At 47.3% G+C, this 25,952-nt stretch overlaps 9 protein-coding genes across 11 annotated transcripts; 6 read left to right on the forward strand and 3 right to left on the reverse strand.

Moving 5' to 3' along the window:
• The first annotated feature begins 3,118 nt into the window (after nt 1-3,118).
• TERG_12104 (uncharacterized protein) lies at nt 3,119-3,788 on the forward strand. Its single transcript, XM_047751113.1, has one exon. The coding sequence runs from the start codon at nt 3,384-3,386 to the stop codon at nt 3,738-3,740; it is 357 nt and encodes a 118-aa protein (XP_047606187.1). The 5' UTR covers nt 3,119-3,383; the 3' UTR covers nt 3,741-3,788.
• A 684-nt stretch (nt 3,789-4,472) lies between these two features.
• Nucleotides 4,473-8,398, forward strand: TERG_04136 (uncharacterized protein; the record flags this gene model as incomplete). Its single annotated transcript, XM_003235037.1, has 9 exons — nt 4,473-4,781; nt 4,936-4,962; nt 5,220-5,641; nt 5,706-5,955; nt 6,030-7,029; nt 7,095-7,261; nt 7,310-7,423; nt 7,486-7,672; nt 7,725-8,398. 9 exons carry the CDS (start codon nt 4,473-4,475, stop codon nt 8,396-8,398), a joined length of 3,150 nt encoding a protein of 1,049 aa, XP_003235085.1.
• Nucleotides 8,399-10,068: 1,670 nt separating this feature from the next.
• TERG_04137 (uncharacterized protein) lies at nt 10,069-11,904 on the forward strand (the record flags this gene model as incomplete). Its single annotated transcript, XM_003235038.1, has 3 exons — nt 10,069-10,155; nt 10,241-10,732; nt 10,819-11,904. 3 exons carry the CDS (start codon nt 10,069-10,071, stop codon nt 11,902-11,904), a joined length of 1,665 nt encoding a protein of 554 aa, XP_003235086.1.
• A 325-nt stretch (nt 11,905-12,229) lies between these two features.
• Nucleotides 12,230-13,051, reverse strand: TERG_12105 (uncharacterized protein; the record flags this gene model as incomplete). Its single annotated transcript, XM_047751114.1, has 1 exon — nt 12,230-13,051. The coding sequence occupies one exon, from the start codon at nt 13,049-13,051 to the stop codon at nt 12,230-12,232; it is 822 nt and encodes a 273-aa protein (XP_047606188.1).
• Nucleotides 13,052-13,193: 142 nt separating this feature from the next.
• On the reverse strand, nt 13,194-14,989 carry TERG_12106 (uncharacterized protein; the record flags this gene model as incomplete). Its single annotated transcript, XM_003235039.2, has 7 exons — nt 13,194-13,334; nt 13,399-13,656; nt 13,731-14,189; nt 14,241-14,489; nt 14,578-14,706; nt 14,800-14,867; nt 14,947-14,989. 7 exons carry the CDS (start codon nt 14,987-14,989, stop codon nt 13,194-13,196), a joined length of 1,347 nt encoding a protein of 448 aa, XP_003235087.2.
• Nucleotides 14,990-15,543: 554 nt separating this feature from the next.
• Nucleotides 15,544-15,931, reverse strand: TERG_04139 (uncharacterized protein; the record flags this gene model as incomplete). The annotated part of the gene is made up of 3 exons (XM_003235040.1): nt 15,544-15,615; nt 15,714-15,828; nt 15,900-15,931. The coding sequence occupies 3 exons, from the start codon at nt 15,929-15,931 to the stop codon at nt 15,544-15,546; spliced, it is 219 nt and encodes a 72-aa protein (XP_003235088.1).
• A 2,363-nt stretch (nt 15,932-18,294) lies between these two features.
• On the forward strand, nt 18,295-19,704 carry TERG_08806 (uncharacterized protein; the record flags this gene model as incomplete). The annotated part of the gene is made up of 2 exons (XM_003235041.1): nt 18,295-18,400; nt 18,476-19,704. 2 exons carry the CDS (start codon nt 18,295-18,297, stop codon nt 19,702-19,704), a joined length of 1,335 nt encoding a protein of 444 aa, XP_003235089.1.
• A 929-nt stretch (nt 19,705-20,633) lies between these two features.
• TERG_04141 (hsp60-like protein) lies at nt 20,634-22,596 on the forward strand (the record flags this gene model as incomplete). The annotated part of the gene is made up of 2 exons (XM_047748210.1): nt 20,634-20,768; nt 20,872-22,596. The coding sequence occupies 2 exons, from the start codon at nt 20,634-20,636 to the stop codon at nt 22,594-22,596; spliced, it is 1,860 nt and encodes a 619-aa protein (XP_047604187.1).
• A 1,485-nt stretch (nt 22,597-24,081) lies between these two features.
• TERG_04142 (uncharacterized protein) lies at nt 24,082-25,942 on the forward strand. 3 transcript variants are annotated; one of them, XM_003235043.2, is made up of 6 exons: nt 24,222-24,304; nt 24,461-24,541; nt 24,612-24,622; nt 24,785-25,039; nt 25,119-25,167; nt 25,239-25,942. In XM_003235043.2, the coding sequence occupies exons 2-6, from the start codon at nt 24,536-24,538 to the stop codon at nt 25,380-25,382; spliced, it is 465 nt and encodes a 154-aa protein (XP_003235091.1). In that variant the 5' UTR covers nt 24,222-24,304; nt 24,461-24,535; the 3' UTR covers nt 25,383-25,942. The 3 variants fall into 3 exon arrangements, with proteins under 3 accessions (XP_047606190.1, XP_003235091.1, XP_047606189.1); XM_047749724.1 differs by having other exon boundaries at nt 24,082-24,541; nt 25,119-25,942; XM_047749723.1 differs by having other exon boundaries at nt 24,785-25,942.
• The last annotated feature ends 10 nt before the right edge of the window (nt 25,943-25,952 follow it).

The following is a 25,952-nucleotide window of genomic DNA, read 5'->3' on the forward strand; positions in this document are numbered from 1 at the left end:
AAAATCAAAACAATAGCTATAATTGCGTCAAGCCATCATAGTGATGTCTGTATCAGCTCGTCAGTGTTATTTCTGTATAAACTTTTTTTTTCGATGATGCTTGATTGGAGGGGCCGGAATTTGAACCTCCACGCATTTTTGATTCTCCGGAATGCCGCTGAGCCGCCTGCCCTTTCGGTAGGTGGTGGCCCGCGCTTCGGAGGCGCCAGGACATCGACGAGACCGACGACAGCAAACATATTGCATTTCACCATTGATACCACTAGATTTGATCGATCGCTTGTATTGCAGCAGGGATATACTGAACTCTTCTCTTATCCATATTATAACTGAATCGCGCTATTCTAGGCCTCCGCATATTGACGAGAGCATTACCACGGATAAGACCTAAGAGTTCAGAAATTAATCAGGAATGGAACATGATGTAATTCACTGCTATACCGAAGAGTAGGATTCAAATATCCGATATCCTACTGCTAATCAAACACATATTACCTGAAAGCAGCAGTTAGTTTTTGCTCTGTGTTGCAAAGGATTCCAGTGATATGGGCAACGAGGTACACAATCCTCTCTACAGGATGAACAGTAGTGAAATTACGGAGCACAATGCACAAGTTGCCCAATGATGCCCGTGATAATACCTTTGAACCCAATACTTAACCTTTCGACAGCATGGACATGATTGCAAAAGTCGCAGCCGGACGTTGCCCGACCTTCGACAAAAAAAAAAGTGTCATTTTTGCGCAACCATAATATAATGGAATTACAACCGTCAGATTTCATATTGTTATCATGGTATATCAGTCATGGAGGGATTTCACCTTCTCGCAACTTACTCGCTTAGATACAAGTCCTGAGAAGTTGTCGTGGTGAATCATTTGATAGATACAATTTCTATCAAATGAAAATCAACTTCAAATTGGAGGTGAGTTTCTTCAACCCACAAAGTCGAATTGCTAAGCGAAGGTATCAAAATCAGAAATGGCTGTCAAGGGAGCGTAGCATCAGGTACGGTTGTTAGGTATCATTGCTTTCCGTCCGTTGCGGCCTCACCGACTCGATACCTAACCGGTAAGGTGGTGCATACCTAAAGTGCCTCGCACCCTTGACTTGATTAGGATGAGGACGGCAATGATGGTATGCGGCTATCAGAATCAACACTGTAAAGTGGGGAGCTTGACAACAACTTTCATCTAGGTTGTACAGCAGCCTGCATTATCCCCGGTCAGAGTGCAAAAGACCAACTCATTGCCGCAGATAATACTTGATCGAAGGACCCGTGCATGCTCTGTAAGCGATGCATACACACTCGTTGGAGTAAATAGGGCATTTCCGAAATACAAGAGCCTGGAGATGGTTTGGTGGGATTAGAAACGTAACAAACGTACCCATCAAGCAGGAGCACGGTTGATAAAAAAGCTGTCGTATAGACGACGTAACTCCAATTTTCCGCCAGCCATGGGTAGATCTAGTGCCTCGCTGGATATTTAAAATGAAGCTCAATGCACCGACAACAAGTTACACTGTACACCGACCAACGATCCCGCGGGAGAATGGGACCATTTGAAAAGTGACCTGCCAATCACCGCATACGTTGACGGCCAGGCTCCTTAAGTGTGTACTTGGCACTAAAACCTGGGGAAAGCAACCTGGTTGGATCGGGAGAAAACCTAGAGAGACATCAGCATATGCTCCGCGAAAACGTTGATGTGTGCTAAGAGATGAATAGCCCTAAAAATATAATTGGACTCTTCTTGTCCCCAAAATATCTTGTTGTGAGTTGCGGGAACGAAGGGCGGGGGCAACCTTCTACGGCATGGTACATGGCATGTTGTACCGCAAAAAGTACATTTATCTTGCTCAAACGGCTGGGTCTATGATGGTGCGTCGTGGCAAGCTTGCATACTTCGAAACTTAGCGGCCGCTTCCATGCGGTGGCATTTCCACCGCTCATTCGAAGTCGGGATGCTGACCGGACCAGATGTCATCTTCGATGTGACTGCCAGGTTTAGAGGCACACTTTACAAAAATAGCCCAAATCCCATATCAGAAGAATTCCCATTCAACAAGGTAGTTTAATGACACGGACCCCCGTCCCGGAATGAAGACAGATGTCAAGGGTGCCTGGAGCCAACAACCCCATTCAAAGAAAGATAAAAAGAAAAAGCAAAGATCTCAGGCCAATCCATATTTTGGCCGTGCGACTTTCCTTTCCTATTTCTCAGAGAGGGCAAGGCACGGAAAAGAAACACGGAGTGAAAGAAAGAGAGGGAAATAGTAAGCCTTTCTCCGCATTTCCAGCCTCCTGACTGCGTGCTCCGTATCCGCGACCGTAATATTTGATAACTGACCCAGAGCGAGGATTCTTTTGCTGATGATGTGGGGAGTATGACGAGAAATCAGATTGAAACTTCGTCTGTGTGTTTTTTTGGGGATGCTTGTTTCTTTTTTGCCAGAGGTTCAAGGGCGGCGGTGATCAGAGTTCCCCGTCTGCGTTCATTGGACTCGAAGGTTCGATCAGCGTTTATGACTCTCTTCCTGAGTCTCTCTCATCAGCAAAGCGAGAGAGGTGAGGAGATAGACAGGGTGTTCATTTGCTCCGGCTGCCTCTCGTAGTTATGATAAGGGCGAAATAATATATAACGGACAGACCCTAAGGCTGCACGCTGCGCAGGACGCACAGGTTCTGGGCCTTGTGTCAGTGAGTGATTGAGAAGTAAGAGACTCCGGACTCCTTTGATTGGATCATATATCGGGTGCTGGAGTTCTCCACCCACGTCGTCGTGCATATATCGAGAGGTATGCACCTAAGAAATGCCACCATGTACCTTGCAATCTGATGCGTCGTTGAGATGCACAAAACACTAATCTCGTTAGCCGACAGCAACTTTACTCTGAACGCCTCCTTCTGCTGCTGTCAGTTCCCTAACACAAGCAAATGGGATGGACCTTTCCCGTCAACTTTCGAGACAAACCGTCCGCCCAGCTGTTTCTCCGTACTAGGCCTGTTGTATCCCCGCCCTTTCTTCCCGCGGCTCGTTTCTCGGGAGGGCGTCGGGCCAGGTCACTGGTACCGGCTCGCGAACGAGGATGCAGCGCCAAAGACAGCGAGTTGTTGGGCAAAGAACGAAGTAGCGGTGACCCCTCAGTGGAACCCCCAAGGCAGCGGGTAGCCCTGCCTGACGCAACCCTATTTGTTTAGGATTTCGAGGGTTTCTGCAAGACGTATTCCAATCAGAAAATAGAAATCGGCGAATATTTAGGCGTGGTTAAGTATCCAGGGGAGTGAGGAGGCCAGCCATTCGTCCAGAGCAGTTGCTATTATTCGATGTCTATCTGGGACAAGACAACATAGGGTTTCAAGGTTGCCTTTCCATCGTTTGATGCTTGAGCTGCTGCAAGCCATTGAACTGAATCCCCGCTGTCCATCACATAATATTTGGTCCCTCTTCCTCCTCCTTTTTCATCGATTTCTCCTTTTTCTCTCCTCTCCTCCTCTGTTCTCTCTCCCTGGGCTTCCCTCTCCCTCCCGTGTCCTGCTCTGCTGGCCCTCCCCAAGTCTCACAGGGGCACTCCCATGCTCTGTACAACAACCGACCTTGCTCGATTTCGCTTCGTTCGACGACCGGCTCTGTCTGTTTCCATGCTCTGTCACCGTTTTGGCTTGGAGAGATAAAACCGTATGTATATTAGTCACTCTGGGCAGTTTCTCCCGCCTGTTCAGCCTTTTGACTCCTTAAAGCGGATCTCTGAGACGCCCTTGCTCACTCCTTTTTTTTTCGCCAGACACCATCCACCCTTGGGACCACCCTCTCGCCAATTGACCCGCCCCAGCGCTGTCTCATACCTGCACTGTTTACCCCGCCAAAAGAAGCCCAAGAGGGAGACCGTAAATCCAGCACCGGCACTGTGTAAGCCTACAGCAGAAGGAAAAAGGCTGATCCGAGCCTTGATTTCTGGTTTGACAGCGGCAGAGCGGTTGAATCAACCAGCCAGGGCGCTGGCTGAACGGGATCTGCCGCCTCCGAACTCCAGCCCAAGTCCTTCAGTTATTTCACCATTCCCTCCCTGTTAACCGAAAATAAGGATCTCTGTAGCTGTAAGTTCGTCCCCAATTTCGCCTCTTCCTCTTGTCCTTTTGCCTTCGTCCTTTTCGCCATCCTGCGTCTCTGCGCTGGCCTGCGGTTGACTTCCCGGGCGTTGTTCCCAACTTCATACTCTTTTGGCTTTTTTTTTTTTGCCGTGACGCGGGAAGAAGCTCACCGCTTTCGAACCTCCCCTGAAATCTATTTCAGACGCCAGCAAACCTCCGGGCGTCTCCATCTCAACGACGTCCCTCTTCCCCAGCACTGATGTCTGATATATATGTCTTGCGTATAATAACGTGTTGATTTGTTTTTCCTCGTCTGCGTGTATATACGTTCCTTTTTTTTTTTTTTTTTTTTTGTTTTGTTTTTGCGTCATGTCTGACCATGTTCGCGGCTTTTCGAGAGCAGATGCCCAGGAATATGGCCTTTAGAAACAGCTTCAGTGGGAAACTCGACGACTTCGTTGGCCCTTTTCCTCAGTCTCCTCCCTCAGAATCGCCCTTCTCTGCGTTCCCATCGCCCCAGGGAAGCCAGAAAGGCTTCGTGCACAGTATCAACGCGCAGCCGTCAACCAGCGAGGTCCGTTCGACCATGCAGCGTCGTTTCACCACTGAGTCGGCCGTGCTGCCGCAGTGGAATGGTTTCAATCAGCAACCATTGAAGCAGGCCGAGCAGCTGGATATATTGTCGTCGGTGAGTTTGAATACGCGCTTTGTCCTGGTCCTCGGATGGCGTGATCGAGATGTCAGGTCAAAAGTGAAGCTGAACATCAGGCTGTCCTCACTTTGATATTGTCTTTTTTGGCCAATTCACTAGGAGACCAATAGACTAATTGTTGCTTGAATAGGCCACCCACCTCCATAAATCCCAGCTTGTGAGCAGAAAACCCTCCTCACTTTCTGTCCTCCTACCCACATCTCGCCTCGCCTTAAATCCCCCCCCCTCCTCCCTCTCCCTCCTCACTCCCAACTCCCTCTCTTAATCTCTCCTTTCCTTCCTCCTTGTTCTCTTACCGTTGCCATACCTTTCTCTCTCCTTTAACCTGGTTGCTCTCTCTCCCTCTTTGTTAAGAGGATCACTGCTTTCCATAACGCTTCTGCCTTGCCATACTCCTTCTAACAAACTTTGTAGTTTGAGAAGAAACGACAGCATATTGAATATATGCGGGAGCAGAAGCGCCGGTTTGAAGCAGACTTAAAAATTCTCGACCTCCAGCAGGAAAAAGAACGTCAGGAGATGGACCAGATTGCCAGAGACCTTGCTCAGGTCGGTCTCAGCGGCCCAGTTAGCGAGCCTACCACTCCTCCAGAATACTATCGAGACAACGGCTTTCCTACTGCCCTTTCTCGTCCAGCTCGGTTTTCTATTTCAAATGGACAACCCGTGTCACCATTTGGAAGTGTTTTCTCTCCTACTTCCCAAGTGACATCTCCCACTACCAACCAGTCTTCTAACCAGGACTTTGCCAACCGTACTGGAATGGGGATGGGTCTGCGTCGAAACTCGGAGCAGACCTACGGAGCTGCTTTCACAGGCTTTAGAGCTGGTCATACGTGAGTTTCTCTTACTGACTACCAACTTCCACTTACTTATGATTATCCTTTACCGGACCTATAGAAGCCGCTACTCCTTATCAAACAACGTTTTTGGATCAGCCTTGCCCTCAGTTTCCTCTCGTACCAACGGATTCAATAACCATATGGGTTTCAGCTCACTTTTCTCTTCGAAGAATCCGTTGGAGTCTGAAGAGGATAAATCTAAGAACGAAGACCGTGTTTCTACTCCAGACGTGAAGAGCTACCTTCGCATGACAGACCCTGATGACAAATTCCCTACCTTAGTGCGTAGGGATGGTAACCCATCAGTTGTAAGTTCTCTCTTCTCATCCTTTGTAGTTTTCCTGAGCTACTACTGACCCACTCTTCCTTTAACCTTAAATAGCTCTCAGCCAATTCTGCAGCGGTTGACTTTGCAAACTCCCGCACTCCTGTCCCTGAGAACTATAATGGTAATGGTCGTCATCATGCTGTTCACCACAGCATGCCGCAAAACACTTTATCCTGGTGGTCTGATAACGCAGCTAAAAACTCCCCACAAACTAATGGAAATGGCAATGGGAATATCCAGTCCCTGCGTCATGTGAACCGTCTTTCTTTAGAGAGCAACCTTTCTGGCCTTGGTGCTCTTGCTTCTGCTGCCCACCAGCAAAACAATACATCTGGACATCATAGGCCAACCTCTTTACAGCTCTCTTACTCAACAAATGATCTTCCTGCTACTCACAATGGATTTCAAAGCGATTCTGCCACCGGAACTCGGGCCGAAGTTACCCAGAACCACTACCAAACTCATAGTCGGATGCATTCTCGTGGTGGCTCCGCAAACACCACTCCACCCACCCCTCAATCTTCTTCCGACCGTGAGGAGCCTGGTCCTAGCATTCCGACTTTCCAGTCTGCTTTCCAACCCAATGCCATGTCCCACGCCCTGGTCTTGACATCCCCAACCACCGTTGCTCCATCGGTCGTAAACGGGTCTGCTACCCCTACACCAAGCACCTATGCAACACCAGTTTATGGATATAGCATGCAAGCATATGCCCCAGCGCCATTGCAGCTCAACGGAAACTATGCCGGCGTCCAAAGTCATCCGATGTTCGGAGCATTTGGAATGGCGCCACAGCCACCTCAGCCAAACAACTACAGTAGATTCGCAGAGAGCCCTCGTACTGCAACTCAAAACCGTCGTAATGGAGATTCTGAGAACCCATTGAACCGCTTTGGCAATGTTCCTCTTGAGAATTACTCTGGCGAAATCTATGGAATGTGTAAGGACCAGCATGGATGTCGGTACCTTCAGAGAAAGCTTGAAGAGGGTGTGCCTGAGCATGTTCAAATCATCTTCCGTGAAACTCAAATGCACGTCGTCGAGCTCATGACCGGTATGATGCACTCGCCGTCTTTTCATTCCGTTTTCATATTTGATTATACTAACTATGGAGTCCAGATCCATTTGGCAACTACCTATGTCAAAAACTGCTTGAATTCACCAACGATGAGCAACGTACAGGTCTTATCAATATTGCTGCTCCTCATTTGGTTCAGATCGCTTTGAACCAGCATGGAACTCGAGCTCTCCAAAAGATGATTGAGTTTATTTCTACCCCTGAACAGGTACGACACCTTATTGACATGTCATGGTTGATTACTAATCATCTCTAGATCCAAACTGTTATCCATGCCCTTAGTGGCCAAGTCGTCGAGCTTGTTCAAGACCTCAATGGCAACCATGTGATCCAGAAATGCTTGAACCGCCTATCAGCTCCAGATGCCCAGGTACCTACTTCTCCTTTTGAAAAACACCCCCTTGAGTATTTGCTCATTTTATATATACACAGTTTATTTATGATGCAGTTGGCAAAGAGTGTGTTGCCGTTGGAACTCACCGCCATGGCTGCTGTGTTCTTCAGAGATGCATTGACCATGCCTCTGGCGATCAGCGCGCAAAGTTGATTGAGCAGATTACCAAGAGCTCTTACTCCCTCGTTCAAGACCCATTCGGCAACTACGTCATTCAGTATATCTGTATGTTGACACCCGTACCCTGCCATGCTTTATCATTCTAACTTTAATACAGTGGATCTTGGAGAGCCTCTTTTCACTGGACCACTTTGCGCAACTTTCCAGGGAAGCATCCCCGCTCTCTCAAAGCAAAAATTCAGCTCCAACGTCATCGAGAAGTGCATTCGTACTTCAGACTTCAATATGCGCAGAGCTTTCATTAAGGAGATGTTGTCTCCTCATGAGCTTCCAAACATGCTCCGTGACTCCTTTGCAAACTATGTTATCCAGACAGCCATGGACTTTGCTGATCCCGAGTCTCGCAATACCCTGATTGAAGCCGTCCGCCCCTTGCTTCCTGGAATCCGCTCGCAACCACATGGACGTCGAATTGCAGGGAAGATCATGACTCTTGACTCCCACGCTCGAAACAATGGCACAAACGGAACGAACCCGGGAGCTCCTTTGGCTCTTGATGAGGTACGAGGCGGCTTCTCGCAGCCTTATACTCTTCCTCCCAGTCAATACAACTCACAGTTCAACTCCACCGAGGCCTCCACCAACGCTCCATCCGCAGCCGTCTCCGAGTCTGAATTTGTTGAAGCTCGCTCTACTCACAGCGAGAGTGGAGCTACTACCATTTTCAGCCCTGTTCCACAGCACACCAACAACGCCATCAATGGTATCAACAATATGAACGGCATTAGTGGCGTCAATGGCTCGAACGCTCATGGCTTCAACATGTTCTAACTCGGAAGAAAGCCAAATTGTATCAATACCTCGTTGCGTGGAAGTTCAATGCCATGACTGCGCAATGTTTTCATTTCTCAACCCTGTAACACCAGCAAGATACGATGCCACGACTCACGATTTTACGGCTCTGATTTTAAAGAATATAAATTCTTACCGCGACAAGGACAGCATTATCGACAAGACTTGAAACACCAGATACACACAAAGTGCTTTCTCTACCTTTCGACTGCATACCGTTAAGAAGCATCTTCTTGGAATCTTTGATGATGCCATTTTTCTTCCATATTATGATTTTGATACATATCCATTCTCCAGTCCTCTGGATCATCTTGGGCTATCGAACTTGCATCTGCCTGGTATTGTCACAATCAGCTTGGCATATTCAGTCTTCTAAGTGGGAGATATGGATCATATCACTTTACTTCTTATGTCCACCTTTTTGCCATAATGCCAACGCATAAATATGGCTTCTACATACTTTCCGCCCACCTCAACATACCTCTTTCCCTCTCTTCTTTGCATTCCCTATTTTTGCGGGATTTCTTGTTTTATTTGGCTTTCTTAAACATTCTTCCCTATTTCCTTCTTCCCTTTGTCTATTCTTCTCCTTACTGTGTTTACACTTTTCCTTCTTCTAGAAATTTAACCCTTCACGACAGCTCTAACCACGGCAATGATCTACATTCTAGGTCTTGGCTTATCTCTAAAAGCCATACCACGCGCAGGTGTTTTAAACATGGTGAGAATGTCGTCGGTTTCACAGCTCTCTCACTCTTCTGAGGAGCTCAGTCCATATTTATTCTACTTTGTGTTTTACTTGTTTTTAACCCTTGTTTTCACATTTCAATTTTCTTTCTAAGGGCTTTGCATACTCTTGCTATTACATATTGTTGACTCAAGTTCAATACCAAATGTGGCCCCTGATACCTCCTCGAATCTAGCCAGTCCTAACCACGCTGGTCTCATTCATCAAAGGTTAATGGCACAAGGATATCTGCTGCATTCAACTCCACATGGCCTCTTCGATCACCTTTCATATTCCGCCCTTTTATGACCCTACAATCCTTCCCTGATATGCCCATGCAAGCAAATTATGTACCATCAGTTGTGTTCTGCATTGTTCTGCATTCATGTATCTATATGAGCCCCGACTTATCGATGCTCAATGTTACCAAGATGTTGTTTTTTTAACCCTTGAACCCAGACCTAGCTTCCCACACATACTTCCCCATTGTAAGCCCACCTTGAGTTATTTCTTCACTTTGCAAGTTAAAATTTGTTTCCATACAGTTTTGCAAGTTAGTTAGTTTCGCAAGTACAAATCAAAGACTACCACCGTTTGGTTTATTTCCATGTCATGCATGATGCTTAAGCTTAGCGGCCACTTTGTACCAATATTGTTATCGTATCAAGGTGGTTATGATTAAACCTTGCCTTGCGTATGCAGAGGCATGGTACGCTTTTTAAGAGGCTGATATCGTTCAGAGTTTGAATAATTAACCTTAAATTGGAGACGCGCGTTTAATCCAAACTTAATTTAAGTTCAATATAACGCGCCAAGCTCAGCAACATCGTCAAGGACGCGAAATCTGATGATGATTGAATTAATCTACCAAGTTCCCCCTTTTATTTCTGCGACCGTTTTGCTGAGGTGGCTTTTTTTGCCAATGTTGCCTAGCGACCTAGTGGTCTCTGTGTCTCGACAGTGGCCTTGCAGAGAACAGCAGGCGAGGCAGTTGGCCCATCTGCTATGTGTTCGTAAAATCAGAGAGCTAGGGTACCCTTTCAATACTTATCATTATGCTAACCGATTTATACTATTTCTTTTATTTCAAATAGACACCCTTCTCCTCCCCTCCGGCCGTAATAGTCCATGGCCCCAAGGGCTCTGGAAAATCAACAATTCTCAAATCCTTACTACAAGTGTATGCTGAAAGTCAAAGGCATGCAAAAGAGAACGGTAGCCCTAGAGCGATATCCGGAGCTAAAAGGCAAAGATTGGGCCACACCCCCGGCAATGAAGTGAAAGGACACCGGTTTTGCTATGCAGTAGTGAATGTTACCGAATGTATATCAGCAAACCATCTCTTTATGAAGATTATATTGAACACCCTTGATGCTATGCAGCAAGGCATCACTGGAAGACCAGGTGATGAACGGCTAAATATTGGCGGTTTACGTTGTGAGCATGTAAGCTCACTATCAGGGCTACTTGGGACTATTCTAGGCAAATCCGAGTGTCGAAAATTTATTCTTTTGTTAGACGGAATAGATGAGTTGCGGGAAGGAGGACAGATGCTGTTGGCGGCATTGTGCCAAATTGGTCAGATGGTATGTCGATTTGCCTTATCTTCTGAAGCCACCCTACTAAATAATGGCCTGACATGAGCTAACGACAGTTGTTCTAATTCCTTTAGCTGCCTAATACCTCAGTGGTTTTTACTTCAAAATTTTCCCCTCGTCCACTTCTCCTTCATGCAGCCGGCACACCCCATGTCTACTTCCCTCCATACACACGAGCAGAAAGCATAGCTATTTTAGCTAATTTACCTCCACCTGTTCTGCCTCAGCTATCCGAAGCTACCGCTGCCAAGCTATACCCTCCATTCTTATCCACGTTGTATGATTCATTGATTGGCCCAACGGGGGGTACAATATCTACTTTCCAGTCAGCGTGCGAGAAAATATGGCCACGGTTTGTTGCACCTATAACCAACGATGAGACACCACCTGGAGGGACTGCGGTAGAATGGGACTTCCCACGACTCCTTGTGAAGAACAGATCGTTATATCAACATCAGGGAGAGCTGCTGTTAAGTCATAGAATTGTTTCCGAGGATTACACCACTACGTCAACTACTCCGAATTTGATAACAAAGACCGCTCCCGCTTTACCGTCTCTTCCGTATCTACCAACCCTTGTGCTGACAGCTGCCTTTCTCGCGGCTCATATTCCCCCTCGCCTTGATTTATCTCTTTTCTCAAAGTTCACACCATCGGTCAAGCGTCGTCGAAGGAGGTTAAATACAACTATCCAACCAAAAGCATCTACTAAAGCAGACGATGATCCAACAGATGACACTCCGAAAAAGGGTGGGAAAGCCGCAAACCAGTCCAAGGCTCCTAAAGGAGCAACCAACACCCCATCTATTCCTGGAGGAACGCGTGGTGGTCGAAGCAGTTACTTTGTTAATCCTCACTCATTTACACTTGAGCGGCTGTTAGCTGTTTATCGTGCTATAGATCCAAATCCCCCATTAATCACAGATATATCTCTGGCAGATACAATATACCCAGAACTTGCAACGCTACAGCGCCTCCGTCTCCTCATTCCTGCTTCTGCAGGAACAGCGGCAGCCGGAGGAGTTGTGGATGGAGCTGAAAAATGGTGCCTCAATATCAATGCAATGGTTAGTGCAGGAAATTCTATCAGTGATGAATGGGTTGTTGAGATGGCCCATGGGATAGGCGTAGAAGTTGAGGAATACTTAGGGCTAGGATAATCTTGGTCAATGAGGCATAGGGATATCAAGGAATTTTCTTTTTATCATGAGGATCTGCTTAGCAATGGGCAAACAATACTATCGTAAAATCCATTAGTCCAGCAGCCTGAAAACAGCAAAATAGATAACAAAGATATATTCGCTGATATAGATCCTATTCTACAAGAGCTAGATAACCACCCATCCCATTGCACTGCTCAACAGTTAACCATACCTATTCCTGTAGCTTATGAGTTGTTTTGTCCATGTCCTCACCAGCTTTTATACCAAGAGCCAAATGAAGATTCAGGGAAAAATGATAAATTCTATAGCCAAAGTCCGAGGCTCAATTTGTACACCCCTTCGGGCCTATAATTGGTAGGGCTTCCGATACCTGCGGAACGGCCCACCACTCATGCCATCGAGATTGTGATCCAACCTCGGGTACCTGAACAGAGATATTTAGAGGTTTAGATGGTTGCTTGTCCAGTGTAGCCTTTTTGACAGTGTCAATTGCTATGCTTGTTGCAATACAGGCTCGAAGCATATTCTTTGCGTTTTTTATCCAATCACTCTCGAGACCGGATGTTGTCTTTGACGACTTATTCTTGGGTACAAGGTAAGGGCCATCAGCCAGATATCTTTCTAGGCCCTTCTTTGCCTCAGCTGCGGCACGAACGGCTCTGTTTAGAACCGCCTTATCACTCTGGCCATCAAGTGTGGCTTCACGTTCGTAGATTTCAAAAGGTACTACCTCGGGCAAGGAAATTGGCAGAAATGGTTTCATTCGAAGTTCATAACGAAGCTTTGCAGCGGAATAACCAGGTGATGAGGAACAGTCTTGGTCTATCAGACCATGACGTGAGAGAATGGTATATAGAGCATTCAATGCTATGGAAAACGCATCCGTAACACCGAGTTCCGTAGATAATCTGTCGAGGAGGTCGAGAGTACGCTCACGCGATTTTATCCGAGTTTCGATGTCCTGCCGTGATTGTTCACCAATCTTAGACATTTCCTTCTGGCTCTCCGTGATGACACAAGCCCGTATACGATCAAGATGTACGAGGTGAGTTGAGCATAAGTGTGATAAGTACCAATACATGCCTTGAAACTCCCCCAGTGAGTACATTGAGAGTTCGAATCCTAGTTGAGCCACTAGGCGCATTTGTTGGAGTTTATAGTGATACGTCCAACTGCTTAAGGGGTAGGTATAGGTTGGTTCCTCTCCGTGTAAATATATGGGAGTTTCGAGGGTCCACGTGCGAAGCTGAGCATCGCATTCCTCAGCCTTATAGTTGAAAGATATGTTAGTAGGTTCTCCACAGACTATCAGAATAAATATATCTCACCTCAGCTTGTAGTCTATCCCAATCAACAATGTTATGACAAAGTGTACGCCGTACTCGGCAGCGGTTCAGGCAAATTGTTCGGTAGGAGTCAATGAAGGGCTTTTAGAGATTAGTAGGAGCACTATAAAGATATGTAATATCTATGATGTAATATCAACATTACCTGAGTCATTCCTTGTAAAAATGTCTCCATCTGTTTCGCTATATGAAACTTGGGGTTTGAAGGAGCTTCTACCTCCTTGTTTTTTGGGTCAATTAGCGGACTAAATGGAAGCACAAGGTCTTTCATGCTGTTGTTGCAGAACTCTTCAGCAGGTAACTTATCAAGAATCCGCCCATTTAGGAGTATTATGGATTGCGCTAAAGATCGGATATAAACACTTGGCTGTGGTTTGCGGGATTGCAAAGTCCATAGTAAATTCTGTTCAATTGTCAGTATTAATGGCCTAGCAGGGACGGGTACTAATACTGCAATGATGCAAAAAAAAAACCTACATAGAGGGTGAATGCACTGTCAGAATCTAGTATTTCCTGTAAATCAGTAGCGTCCTGACAGAATCTTTTCAAGTATGATATAGCATCTTGCAGTTCAATCTTGATTATTGGACGAGGAGGGACAGTGCTTGCGAGACGTCGTTGAATCTTGCCACTAAAGGCATCTTCAACAGGTTTTCCTAGATGTAATGACTTTTGTATGAGGTCTATACGGTCCAGTGTGGAAGCTAGGCTCTTTGTAGACCGTGACTGTGCCAGAACAAGGTCTAGAGACAGATACTCTAGGATGTGACGTCGGAAGGAAAGCCTATTAAGAAGGGCAGCCCTAAGAGGTTCGTCGATTGATTCCGCATCATGCTTGAGCCACCTAATAGCATCGTCAAGGACTACTATAATCTCCTCGACTTTGACATTGGAGAGCAGCTTTCTGTTGTATAGTTGAGTGCTAAAATCTTCCTCCTATTTTGGTCAGTACTGCGGTTACATTGTGTATGGATGAGTAATTCAAACCTCATAATAAAACTCCGATGCAACTCTTTCTCGAATACATGCGCAAGCTTTAATTAAAGCAAGGCAGTAAGCTCTCAACACAATGGTCACAATACCACCTGCTACATTTTCTTCCGTTTTCTTTGGACTAGCTTTGTTGCCATCGAACCTCGCATCCTCCAGTGATTTAGGGACCGGCCAAAGTAAGTGGTCAAGGTATATCGATGTAAAGAGTGTTTGCGAAAGTGGATGTCCCATGTGCCAGGCTACCTGTATAGTATAGAGAAGTCAGATAATAGGCTCATGTTTCAAAATTGATAGGAAAAGGGCAAAGAGACTCGCGGTGAATAAGACGTACCTCATAGCATAGTAGCTGGTCCATTATCCCAATAACCTCTTCCGGAAGTAGTTTCTTCATCACATCATAATTATGGTCCAGTGTCTCTCCGGGAGCAAGATAGCCGCTATCCATTTTTGAATCCATGATCTACACCGCAGCAATTTTTGTCAGTAACTCATTTGTCCGATCACACTGCACGAGGCATGAAGTAAACAGAGTGCGTCGGGGTATGTCTCTGACCTCCAGGGCTCCCACGGCCTCAAATAAAGTAAAGTATTCATCTTTGACAAGTTCGCCGGTGACGAGCACTGGGAATCCCAAGCATTGTTAGCTATGTTTCCACTACAACTACAACGAGAAACAGGGCATTTTTGGGAAAAGACAGACCTGACGCCGCCTTTGTAAATTTTTCCGTGATATCGCAAGCCATCCTGATCCAGCTATATTATCTCGTGGTGGCAGCAAATTATCTCTTTAGGTGGCGGGGCTGAGAGGCCACAAAAATCGCGGTGATTGAGGATTGACGCCTGAGCCAGGAGGGAAATCAGGCACGTCGCAGGGCGAACAGCATAACAGCATGACAAAAACACTAGAAACAGTCGGCTGCAGGTAGTATCGCTGCGTCAACAGTCAAGCTAGCACCCGGAAACAAGCCAGAAGCTGGAAGGTAAAACCACAACTTCACCAGGTGGTGATACTCTTTTGAGATGAGTTTAAAATTTAAGGATCTCATGCTGAGTCAAGGCACAGCGCTTCGGCATACAGGCTCAACTGTTCTCGACAACACCTAGCAATTGAATCGGTAAAAGAGTATAGAACAGTTTGAATTCTTCTATTGGATTGATACAAAATATATTTATTTCTCCGTCTGCAATCTATCACCTCGTATTGTACAGACTTCCGATGGTATGTCTTCCCCTTCAACGCATCGCACATCGCACACTCGGCCCAACTAATCCATCCTCCGTCAAGGAATCAACTCGTTTATTTGGAGGCCTGGTTAGCGCTCTGGTTCAACTGAGAGCCAAGGTCAACAGCGTCGCCTTGCTTTCCGTTCTGTATCAATTCAAAAGTTGCGGGTCAGTCGGGTCCAAGAAAAAAACCCAGCGATCCCCCATAATCAATCGGCATAGACGAGACCACCGTGTACTGACCTTCCATGGGGCGACCTTGAGCTCAGATGGAGTCTGAGCCTCGACCTTGACACGGATCTCCGGCTTGAGAGAACGACGGACTGCCTGAGCAGCGACCGACAGGTAACGGTTGTAGCTGAATGAGGCCACCAAGGTCAGCAATTGAAGCAGAACAAGCGGGAAATGGGGTGCGGAACAGGTACATACGTCAAACCGGCGGCTTTCCACGCGAAGGTCATGGTGATAGGTGTGCTGTTGGACGTTCTTCTCTTCGGCTGCTTGGAAGTGGTTGTTGCGTTCGACGTTTCGCTGTCGCTGAAGCGTCCAAGTTTGTCCGACGGGGATGCGTCACGTGATGCACAACCGGCTCTCCAACATAAAAAAAAAAAAAAAACACCAAATTTGGGCTTGACTTGACGGCACTGTTTATGTCGACCACGACATGCGAGTCGATCGGAACGTGGCTAATATGAGGATTCCAGGTTGACACGAACCTCCTTGATTTTACGTGAGGCAACTAAATAAGAACAAATGCGACTTCACCAAAATACAGCCACATCTCTGCAAGTCGAGGCATAGCGATGGTCTGTCAGCCTTGAAGCAGTATGGAACAGCAGTTGCACCACTACATGGATAGATACAGCTACTGTAGAAGAAAGAAAGGCAGAAGCTGGTTTGATTTAAAAGTCAGTAGCATCATAGCCCGGTTCGCAAACTAGACAAGCCATGGAAGTGGGAGGGAACCATCCAACTGGTATCCCTATTTGTACTGGCTAAATCTGCATACCCATGTATAGTCGAGTGCATAGGAACCAGTTAGATTGCTCATCTCAAGTTTTTATCCTTATCTACTTAGAGTACCAATAGTTGTCTATCCCTGCCTCAATCTATTCCCGGAATAAGATATAGCCAAAAGAATGCTAGTGAATCAATGAACAATTTCATCTATTTTACTACTGGGTGAAAGCAATTAAAATATGATGTGGATATGGAATCACATAAATATTATATTCTGGTGAGCCTTTGTTATTTAGTAGGCTAGACTACAATTAATTATAAGGCACAGGCTATATTTAAACTATCATAGAAGAGAAGTTACAGCCCTCACATATATATTAAATAAGTAGATAGAGCGCAGAAGTGAGATCCTATTTATCTTTAGCCACCTTATCAGATTCCGGACAAGCAGTCACTTTAGACTCTATGTTCCGGAATGCCTTCTCGCGCAACGCTTGAACCTTCTTTAATATAAGGCTCAAAAAAGGCGGAGCCAGATAGACAACCTTCTTTTGTTTAAGTCTAACCGGATGGCCGGATCTTTCTAAATCAGAGAGCATCTCTGCTCTGTAGACTGTGAAGCCTGTTCCTAGAAAAGTATTGAGGGAGGGCCCTTCCCTTGAGCTATCAAGTGTGACAGTAAAGCACACTCGGGCGGAGGCCTGACCATCCAACGAGGCGTCTGCATGCAAAAGGGCCCAGCAGAGTGGTATAAAATGCAGGAGTCAGCCGTCCCGCGCCTAGTCCACGGCCTTGGGGTAATATTTCTTTTTCGTAGCTCCTCAATAGGCCGATCCTCGTTCTATATGAGCGGTGAGGAACCGTCAGCCGCATATACTTTCACTAAGATTGGTCACACATTATAAGCAGAACTACTAGAAGATGTATTCAAGGGGAGGGAGATACCCAGGTCTTGCATTTAAAACGTATAGTAAACCAGCTCGTTGTACTCCTGATAAAAGTAGTGAGAGAGTAAAATGATAGCAGCAGACGAGTATCTCTTGAGTAATAGCTTGTGATATCATTGAGGGTTGCACTGGTCCGGTGAAGAGAAGTCAAGATGATTTCGTGGGTTATCCGGTGAACTGGAAGCGTCGTGCATGGAGACGACGACTTGCTGCAGTCGACGCCTCGAAAAAAAAACAAGGGCTGCGAATCTGACGCCACTCCCCGCGTTGACTAGCAACATAAAGACATCAATACCTGTTCAAAAACCAACTAGACCCCGGCTACCAGACTCTCGGGAGTGGCTATCGATCTGCTGAGCGCAAGCCAGGGGACTGGATGGGTCTTGAGACCCCCCTCGCTTGATTGATATCAGATCCCCCATGTTCCTGTCTATTGTTTCCTCGACATCAGTCCTGTCAACTTATCACGCAACCGCCAACCAAGCACCAGGTACCGAGGACACCCCCCCTCCTGCTAACCTCACTCTTTTCTTCCACGTCCGCCCCCCTCCTTTTCTTTTCCTTTACTTCCTTTCTTTCTTCTTCTTCTTCTTCTCCATTTCCTCTCTACCTCACCTATCACCAACAACCCTACCACCTCCTCTACCAAGCAGAGAGGTCATCAACTGCTGCGTGGCATCTTGCTATCAGAGGCTCTCATCACCTAACACTCGTTGAGAACCTATTGAATAGCCTGGGAATCACTCTTTGGAAGACACAGTAAGCAGTTAATGTACCTCCACAAAGAAGGCCTCACTTCGAGTTCATATTCCACCTGATATTCCAGCAAACTCGAAACCGTTTCGTCCCAGGCCACTGCCCCAGTGAATAGATTGCTAACCACGATTGCTACCTCATAGAAGTTGATCCAAGGAACCATGGCGATCAAGAAAGGAGACGTAGTAGCTGCTTCCCCCAAAGCGACCAAGAAGCCCAAGAAGCCCTTGAACCGACCTCCCTCTCGATCCATCGTTCGTTGGTGTGGTATGTATAAAGATATTTCCCCAGATAATAGGCCAGGATGTGAGATGAAAGTAGACTCATGCTAACATTCACCAGATGAACTGGACAGAAAGTTACTTCTTTCAATCCAGTCCGCTTGCAACAAGTGTGGAGTCCGTATTCCTTGGATTGAGGTTGCACTCATGATGGGAAGCAACATTACCGACGGTGCGATTATCCAGCACCTGGCGAAGTTGCGTGTCCGTATGGTTGAACTGGGCCAGGATGTTCCACCACCACTTCGTCGTTCGGCTGGCTCGGCACCAAAGTCTGCTGAGGCTGAAGAGGGAGACACCCCAGTGCCTAAGCCTGCTGCGGCTCGAAAAGCCAACTCTCGCAAAAAAGGACCAAAGCGGTCCATTTATGACTCTGACGACGAAACTTATGATGAAGGCAAGGAGCCCAACAACAAAAAGTCCAAGGCCAAAAAGGGTAAGGGGCCCTCAAACAAGAATAACGACGAGGTCGAGTCTGTTCCTATTAAAGTTGAGGAAGAAGCCGAGGATATCGGTGTCATCTCAGAGCTCCAGGAGATCGAATCCCCCACCGACAGCGCTGACCAAAATTTCGTTGGTGGCGGCGAGGACTTTGCCAACTTCGAGTACCAGCATTCCCATGGTCTTCTCACTCCTCCTAACGACGAACCATCTAGCCATAGCGAGACTGTCATCGCCCAAGAGGCCATCCATGATGAGAATGTGACCAGTCCAGTTCAAGCCTCAAGCGGTGGCATCGAAACTTTGCAGTACCTCCTTGGCAACGAAGCTCATCCAATTCAGGGAAATGAGGCTCAAGCCATGTCATTTGCAAACGTTACTGGGGTTGGTAACCAGCAGGGGTTCCCCATGGGTATCAGTCAGGCTGTTCCACATGCATACGTTCCTCGCCGTGAATTGCAAGCCCTTCCAACTCACCGCAACTGGCCAGTAACTCAGGCCGGAGGTAACCATTTCGGAGCTCCTCAGCAATTTACCATGAATGAGTTTGACTTCGTTCATGGTGCTGCGAATCCGAACGGAGCTTTCACTCAAGGTTTTCAATTTCCTTCCACCCAAGGTCATTTGCAGCATGGTACTCACCGTCCTTTTGCTCCGATGCACTCAGCCCCGTTGAACACCGCCCCAATCAGCTTCACCAGCTCCAACACCTCTTTGGCTAGCTCCATGACGGAAGATGACGGCTTGATGCAAGCCGGGGTATTGGACCACAGCATGAACTGGGCGTTGCGTTCTGCCCGAGAGGCAGAAATCGAACAGAGCTTCAACGAGTTCATCCATCAGCTTTGAATTGCTTTAATATTCATTCAAGCATTGGTTACTCGGGTATCTAGCTGCCATCTTGACCTCAGATGCGCATTCATATCCTGAAAAGTTCACATAGAGCTCAGTTACCACATCACATTGACAGTTCCCACATATGTGGAGACCAGCGGCTTAACCCTAAGCTGCTGGTTAGTTAGTTCAGATAAATCTTGTCTCTCCTTTATTTTCGTTTATTCTGTTTTCATTTCATTGTCATTTGCTTCTCTTACCTGGCTCATACGGGTCGGTTTTGGTCAGCTTCCAGTTCGCGTATCTGGACACTAGGTTAGGCGTTGGCTGGTCAAGGAAGGTACCACTTTCTGCCATTAGGTCTGGTGGCAGACTGCAGCAATGTACATATCTTCCTAGCAATGATTGATGATATACACATGGAGTCGTTTCCAACCGGCCGTCACTTCGGTAGAATACCGAGTAGCACCTGTATAAAAAGCGAAGACTCCTGGCGCTAATGGGGGGTATTTCCTGTGCAGTCTCGCCTTTGAAGCAAGCAATAACTAGCTATAGCACCGCCATGCACTTGCCATAGCCTGGTCAAGATGGGCTTGCTCGCTCGTGTGCGTCTTTGGCCGTCTTCCTCGTATTTTCTATCGGACGTCGTTGGATGACCCAAAAGGGGAAACAAGCTGGGCCAGTACCTTTCACGTGACCCGCTAGCAAAAAAGAAAGGCCGCCAAGACTTTCTCCAGAAGTTGCTCGAAACATCAATTTTTTTTTCTTCGACTTCTTCATCAACGCCTTTTTTTTTCCTCCTTTGCTCTTCAACGTCTGACACGGCTTCAATCCCTCTTGTCTTCTATACCCTTCTTTAATTAGGAGTTTTTTTTTTTTTTGGTTCTCAGTGGGCTAATTCTGCATCTCTTTTGCTCCCCTCTTTATAATAATATCATTCAACCATGCAGCGAGCTCTCTCTGCTTCCTCCAGGGCCTCGGTCCTTGCCTCTGCTGCTTCTACCAGAACCCAGCTCTCCCAGTTCCGACCAGCTCTTGCTGCCGGCGTAAGTCTTCAGCAGCAGCGATATGCCCATAAGGTATGAGATTTATTGTTTTTTTTGCCCAAAAATGACCTCAATTGGAGCTCTTTTTCCCTCCGTGTTTGGACATGGGCTAACAGAAGCTCTTCGTCTGATATAGGAGATTAAATTTGGTGTCGAAGGCCGCGCCTCTCTCCTCAAGGGTGTTGACACCCTCGCTAGAGCCGTCACCGCTACATTGGGCCCCAAGGGACGAAATGTTCTAATAGAATCCCCCTATGGTTCCCCAAAGATCACAAAGGGTATGTTTACAGTCCTTGAATCTTGTTTGTCTAGCTTTGTTTCAGTGTTTGCTAACTTGAATGAACTCTTAGATGGTGTCACCGTTGCTAAGGCCGTTGCTCTGGAAGATAAGTTCGAGAACTTGGGAGCTCGTCTTCTCCAGGATGTCGCTTCCAAGACCAACGAGGTTGCCGGTGACGGAACTACCACTGCCACCGTCCTTGCCCGTGCCATCTTCTCCGAGACCGTCAAGAATGTTGCCGCTGGTTGCAACCCAATGGATCTTCGAAGGGGTATCCAGGCCGCTGTCCAGTCTGTTGTCGAGTACCTACAGGCCAACAAGAGAGACATCACCACTACCGAGGAGATTGCCCAGGTTGCTACTATCTCCGCCAATGGAGATACCCACGTTGGCAAGCTTATCTCCAATGCCATGGAGAAGGTTGGAAAGGAAGGTGTCATCACTGTGAAGGATGGAAAGACCATCGATGACGAGCTCGAGGTTACCGAGGGTATGCGTTTCGACCGTGGTTACACCTCCCCATACTTCATCACCGACCCCAAGACCCAGAAGGTTGAGTTCGAGAAGCCTCTTATCCTTCTTTCTGAGAAGAAGATCTCTGCCGTCCAAGACATCCTCCCAGCCCTCGAGGCTTCTACCACTCTTCGCCGACCATTGGTCATCATTGCTGAGGATATCGATGGTGAGGCTCTTGCCGTCTGTATCCTTAACAAGCTCCGTGGCCAGCTCCAGGTTGCTGCTGTCAAGGCTCCTGGGTTCGGAGACAACCGCAAGAGCATCCTCGGCGATATCGGAATTCTCACCAACGCCACCGTCTTCACTGATGAGCTCGACATGAAGCTCGACAAGGCTACTCCCGACATGCTCGGATCCACCGGCTCCATCACCATCACCAAGGAGGACACCATCATCCTCAATGGCGAGGGCAGCAAGGATGCTATTGCTCAGCGCTGTGAACAGATCCGTGGTGTTATTGCTGACCCTGCCACCTCTGACTACGAGAAGGAGAAGCTCCAGGAGCGTTTGGCCAAGCTCTCCGGTGGTGTTGCCGTCATCAAGGTTGGCGGTGCCTCTGAAGTCGAGGTCGGTGAGAAGAAGGACCGTGTTGTTGACGCCCTCAACGCTACCCGTGCCGCTGTGGAGGAGGGTATCCTCCCCGGTGGTGGTACCGCCCTCCTCAAGGCCTCTGCCAATGGCCTTGCTGGTGTCAAGCCATCCAACTTTGACCAGCAGCTCGGTGTCAGCATTGTGAAGAGCGCCATCACCCGCCCAGCTCGCACCATCGTCGAGAACGCCGGTCTCGAGGGAAGCGTCGTTGTCGGTAAGCTCACCGATGAGTTTGCCAGTGACTTTAACCGTGGCTTCGACAGCTCCAAGGGCGAGTACGTTGACATGATTACCTCCGGTATCGTTGATCCCCTCAAGGTCGTCCGAACCGCCCTTGTTGATGCCAGTGGTGTTGCCTCGCTCCTTGGAACCACCGAGGTCGCAATTGTCGATGCCCCTGAGCCCAAGTCTGCTCCTACTCCAGGTGGCATGCCTGGAATGGGTGGCATGGGTGGCATGGGCGGTATGTACTAAAAAGATTAACGTGTTTAATGCGTACCTGCTTCCATGTTTTTCCTCCTTCACTTTCTCCCTCCATGTCTTAAAATGTTTTATTTGGCGTGATGCATTTCCCGTTTTTTCTTACTGTTTGTTCTTTTGTAAACCTATGTAATTTTCCTGACAACTCCGTCTCACTCATCCCTCTCGAATCTGTTGTGATACTCCCCCAGCTCCAGAGATCTGTACCATAACCATATTTCATACAACCTCGACCTGACTGATTAGCACCTCTCCACTCTTGTCTTCTTTGCCATTTCAACTTTGTGCGTTTGTTGTTTCCTTACGGTAGACAAAAGGCTGTAGTTGAAGAGACCAAGGGCGGAAGCAGGCATTATGGACCATGGACTTGTGAGGTTCCAGCCGATGTCTTCATGGCCATGTACTTATATATGAATCCAAATTCACTCTATAAAAAAGAAAGAAAGAAAAGCTGTTCAAGTAAAATTGTGGATGCTAGTATCTCACCTTCGGAAGGCATCTCCATCAGCCATGTGAAGGGCTTGTCGAACCCTTCCTCAACTTTGTATACCGTACCTAACCTATTCGGATATACAATTCCGCCTAATTTATCTATAATGGATATCAATATCAACCCACGCCTATACGTCTGGAAAGTAGAACTAGGCTATATGATTAGAACAGCATCACGGGGTCATTTGCGATGAGAATAACTTTGAATCTGCGCTTAGGCATCTCTTCCAACGACGCTACAGCCATCCAATTGATATTGATCACGTTGTTGGGGCCATTCCACAGTGCCATTTTATTCATGCGGTAGCGTAGTAAAACAACTATCCTCTTTGATGCCCAGTGGTAGGCTCACCCTTTTGGCTCAGCTGTTGATAGTGCTTTGACTGGGCTCGAATTGAAGAATTCTGAGTATCAAATATTGACCAAACTCGAGCACGACAGTCCAGTTTGGCTCAATTCTGTCTAGCAAGCTCTCGCTAACACTTCAGCTAGCGCTTGCAAACCGAAATATCTGTTGCGGTCAAATTTCTGACTCCAGAAATCATTCATAGGACATTGTCTCGTGGAATGAGCTGGATATTCACCCTCCAATACATGGCCAAAGGCAGACCTCGCCATGAGGAAGTTGAGGCCGCAATCCTGATCAATAGCTGCAACAGTCGATTGATTTGGCAGACACGAGCGCATATAGTAGTCCGCCGCCATCTAGACAACAAGGCAGACCGAGTCCGTATCAAGGTTGACCAAGGCAGATTGTTGATTCTTGATGTCGAAGTTCCATGCGCAGCGAGGTACACCAGGGCACAAACACCGCAACAGGCTCCAGCATAACCATTACTCCTGCATCTCGCGAGCAACCAGGACCCTATCCGGCGCTTACGTGTATCCAGGTGACTGTAAAATCGACAGGCTGGCCCATCGCTGCCAGGCTGACTTGGTTTTCTCTATTTTTGCATGGGCGTATCGCGGCAGTTGTGCCTGGTCGTTGGTTAAATAGCAGCAGTGGTTAGTAGTCGTAGTAGTAATACTAGCAGCTGTCCCCCCACCAACAAGCAGAATAAGAAACACCTCAGCCCCGCCATTACTATTCTGCTGCCTCCATCACAAAAACACGCCAGCTTGCCAACCACCGATATCCCCCTGTCGCTGCGAATTAACGTGCTATCCACCTCCGTCCCTCTCTTCCCTAGACGGCCGTCCCTCTCGAACTGTAGGTTGGCGTTATTTTGACCCCTCGCCACCAGATTCGCCTAGTTAGCAGCTAGTTCTTCCTCGTCTCCCGCACCCCCTTTCTTACCGCTCCGAAGACAACTCACTATTGTGTGCGCTCAATCAGACTGACATACGGATCTTTACCTATCCATAGACATATTAAAAAAAAAAAAAAAAAAAAAAAAAACATTTTAAGGAGTTCCAGGTCCTGCAATATAAACGCGCAATCATGTCGGTACGTTGGCTCTCCTGCATCAAGTGTGAGATACTGTTATCGCTGCTAACGCTCTCCTTGCTCTATACAGATGGCATCAGGGTACGTTTCCCCGCCCTCCCTTCTAAACCGCCTTGCATGCACCGCACAGTACACAAGAAGAAAGGACCCCGAGATTATATATCGAAGAAGGCGCTGGAATTGATGCATCAGAGCTATGCGGAAGAACCGGGGCCACGCCTGCTAACTACAGATATACAACAGAGTTACCATAAACCCCGAATGTATTGAAGCATTCGAAAAGCTACGGCTTGGAAAGGGTGCTGGCAGGACAAAGTACATCATCTTCAAGATCTCAGACAACAAGAAGGAGGTTGTGGTCGACGAAGTCTCCACCAACGATGACTACGAGGTTTTCCGTGAAAAACTAGCCAACTGCAAGGACTCAATGGGACGCCCTGCCCCAAGATACGCCGCATACGATGTTGAGTTCCAGCTTGAGGCTGGCGAGGGATGGCGGTATGTCACATCTCTTTTGTGCTGCGTTTTGCAAGTGACAACTTTATTGGACATTATCCCGACTGACGTACTTAAACAGGCAGAAGATTGTCTTCATCTCCTGGGTTCCGGCTGAGACTCCTGTCCTGGTAAGGGCTTCTTCTCATTCCCCCTGAACAGATTAAACCAAGAAGTCAGAACTAACGATAATATCTTGTAGTGGTCCATGATCTATGCCACCACCCGACAGACACTAAAGGAGACCCTCCACCCACACGTCAGCATTCAGGCTGACGACCCATCCGAAATCGAATGGAACCATGTTTTGGCCGAGGCTGGCGGCAAGAACGCTACTTCTAAGTAGAATAGCATGCAAAGAAAAAAGATACAGAAAACCCCGTGTGAAAAAATAAACGCAAGGGGCATCTGACGCCGTCACACAAATAGCATTTTGCCAGTGTTTTGATATCTTGTGTGATGATACAGCGTGCTGGTGGCTGATATGTTTCTAAGCCCTCTTCGTCCTTCACTTCTGACCATATCAATAATGCAAATATGAACACCAAGCAAACAGGTACGAATTCGTTTCCTTATACCTATACGAACCCAGGTCTTGTGTGTGTAGATATTCGGTTGTTTATAGAGATTCTCGACCTCGATCTCCAGTCCAAGTAGGAGGTTTTTGCTTTCCCATTCCTCCAGTGGTCCCGTAGACACTTTCGTAGATGCTTGTGTTTTGGTATCGTGGAGGGGGCCGTCATCTTCCTGTCCAGAACGAGCAGTGAGGTGCTGAGGGGCGCATGCGGGAGTAAGACGTAACCTATACTATCTCTGAGTCAACGAATGCTGCTTGGACAAACCACGATGGCTGTAGGCTGTTAGGCATCCGATTTTGATACACCTTCGCTGCGCCGAAAAGCATCGTCTGATCCTC

This window comes from Trichophyton rubrum (assembly GCF_000151425.1).
Source record: "Trichophyton rubrum CBS 118892 genomic scaffold supercont2.4, whole genome shotgun sequence".
NCBI classification, from domain to species: domain Eukaryota; kingdom Fungi; phylum Ascomycota; class Eurotiomycetes; order Onygenales; family Arthrodermataceae; genus Trichophyton; species Trichophyton rubrum.

What these genes read in the sequence shown, in the direction of transcription:
- TERG_12104 (XM_047751113.1), top strand. Translation starts at nt 3,384, where the DNA reads ATGCTTGAGCTGCTGCAAGCCATTGAACTGAATCCCCGCTGTCCATCA.
- TERG_04142 (XM_003235043.2), top strand. An exon ending in GAGGCTGGCGAGGGATGGCG is followed by an intron (nt 25,040 to 25,118) that starts GTATGTCACATC and finishes GTACTTAAACAG; the next exon opens with GCAGAAGATTGTCTTCATCT. An exon ending in CGGCTGAGACTCCTGTCCTG is followed by an intron (nt 25,168 to 25,238) that starts GTAAGGGCTTCT and finishes AATATCTTGTAG; the next exon opens with TGGTCCATGATCTATGCCAC.